Raw genomic sequence first — 1,439 nt, 5'->3', positions numbered from 1 at the left:
TAATATCAGAGATTGCCAACACAGTAAAAAGCTTCTAGAGGTAAGTGGAGACCCATTCCCACCTCCCAGGGTGAAGGAGAGCATAAAGGAAAGGACCATCCGCATACTGGGTCTACCCAGGATACAGCCGAACACAGTGCAAGTGCAGGCCAGGGAGAGTGAGCCAGAGGCCAGTGAATTGAATGAACAGAATGAGGCTCAGACAGAGGGCGGACCACGGGATGGTGACAACACGATGGACCATTCTGAGGAAGTACAGGACTCTATTGCACAGGAGACTGTGAAGCCAGCAACTGCTGGGAGCCTGCCGCCTCCCGCTGCTGCTCAAGCTTCATCGCCGCCTGAGGTTACGTGCAGTGAGCCGCAAACGGGAGCCAGTGAGGAGAAATCCGACCAGCCCGAAATCCCACAGAAAACTTCCTCCTCGCTTCCGGAAGGTCACGGCTCCAGCAGCGGAACTGAGGGAGACTCCGGGCACATAGCTCCTTTGGAACTTGCCAGCCCGAATTCAGCAGCCGAGGAATTGCACGGTAAGGTGTTGCGATCGGTTTTGAGGCTCCGCCACCACACAGCTCCGGACTCGGAGTCGGATGATGAAGAACAGGGCCGCCTCCTAGCGCCAGGAGTGATAACTGCAGGCAGGCCAGCAGCGAGCCAGCCGCTTGCGAAGGGAGAGACTGGAGATAGTATCTACAGACAGCCTTCCCCTCCCGTACCAGCGAACCCACAGCGGGTAGCAAACACGGAGCCGGTGACCCACTGCTGGCGAGATTCCAGTGAAGCGCTATCCCCACCGGAGAGCGTTGTGCAGGAACTGTTGGAGGACCAAGCTGAAAGTCAACCAGGAGCTGGCGATGTTACAAGTACCGCCCTCCGAGAGCCGCCTGGTGGCGCGGGAAGCCCGGAAGTGTGCGGGCAGCGCAGTGCCAGTGAGAGAATGCCAGAGGAGCTGTCCGAGCAAGTCTGACACCGAAACAAATGGAATTGAGACTGCAGGTTAGTAACCGCCCACCCCAGACTAGGGGTAATGCCTCTCCCACTTCCATGGTGTGTAGGTTTCAGTGAAAGTTTCAAGATCTGCGTTATCAGTGATCATGAATCCTTACCCTTTCGCCAAAACGCCCTATTTTCAGGTAGCCTCACCACCAGCGTATGGTACTGTGGTTTTAGAGTAGCGTACTGCCACCAATCCTCCTTTCTCCAGATATTTTCTACCTGTTCAGACATATTATTACTTACCCAAGACGTTTTCCACTCCCCACCCCTCTCTGCCTTCCACAAGGACCATCCCTTTGCCACTCCTTAGTTCGCACCACACTCCCCACCAACCACTCCAACCCACCCGGTACCTTCCCCTGTAACCGTAAAAGATGCAACACCTCCCTCACCTCCATTCGGGTCCTTAAACAACCCTTCCAGGTGAGATAGAGCTTCATCTG

The 1,439-nt window shown here is 55.5% G+C and overlaps 1 protein-coding gene across 1 annotated transcript in view; it reads left to right on the top strand.

Moving 5' to 3' along the window:
• Nucleotides 1–235: 235 nt before the first annotated feature.
• Nucleotides 236–1,439, top strand: part of LOC109922888 — a 4,082-nt gene continuing 2,878 nt past the window's right edge. Inside the window, exon 1 of the mRNA XM_048618856.1 lies at nt 236–996. Within this exon, the coding sequence (XP_048474813.1) occupies nt 236–967 (732 nt within the window). The 3' untranslated portion in view covers nt 968–996. The remainder of the gene's footprint in view (nt 997–1,439) is intronic.

This window comes from Rhincodon typus, chromosome 41 (assembly GCF_021869965.1).
Source record: "Rhincodon typus isolate 14 chromosome 41, sRhiTyp1.1, whole genome shotgun sequence".
NCBI lineage: Eukaryota > Metazoa > Chordata > Chondrichthyes > Orectolobiformes > Rhincodontidae > Rhincodon > Rhincodon typus.
This window is presented reverse-complemented; position numbering and strand designations above follow the sequence as displayed.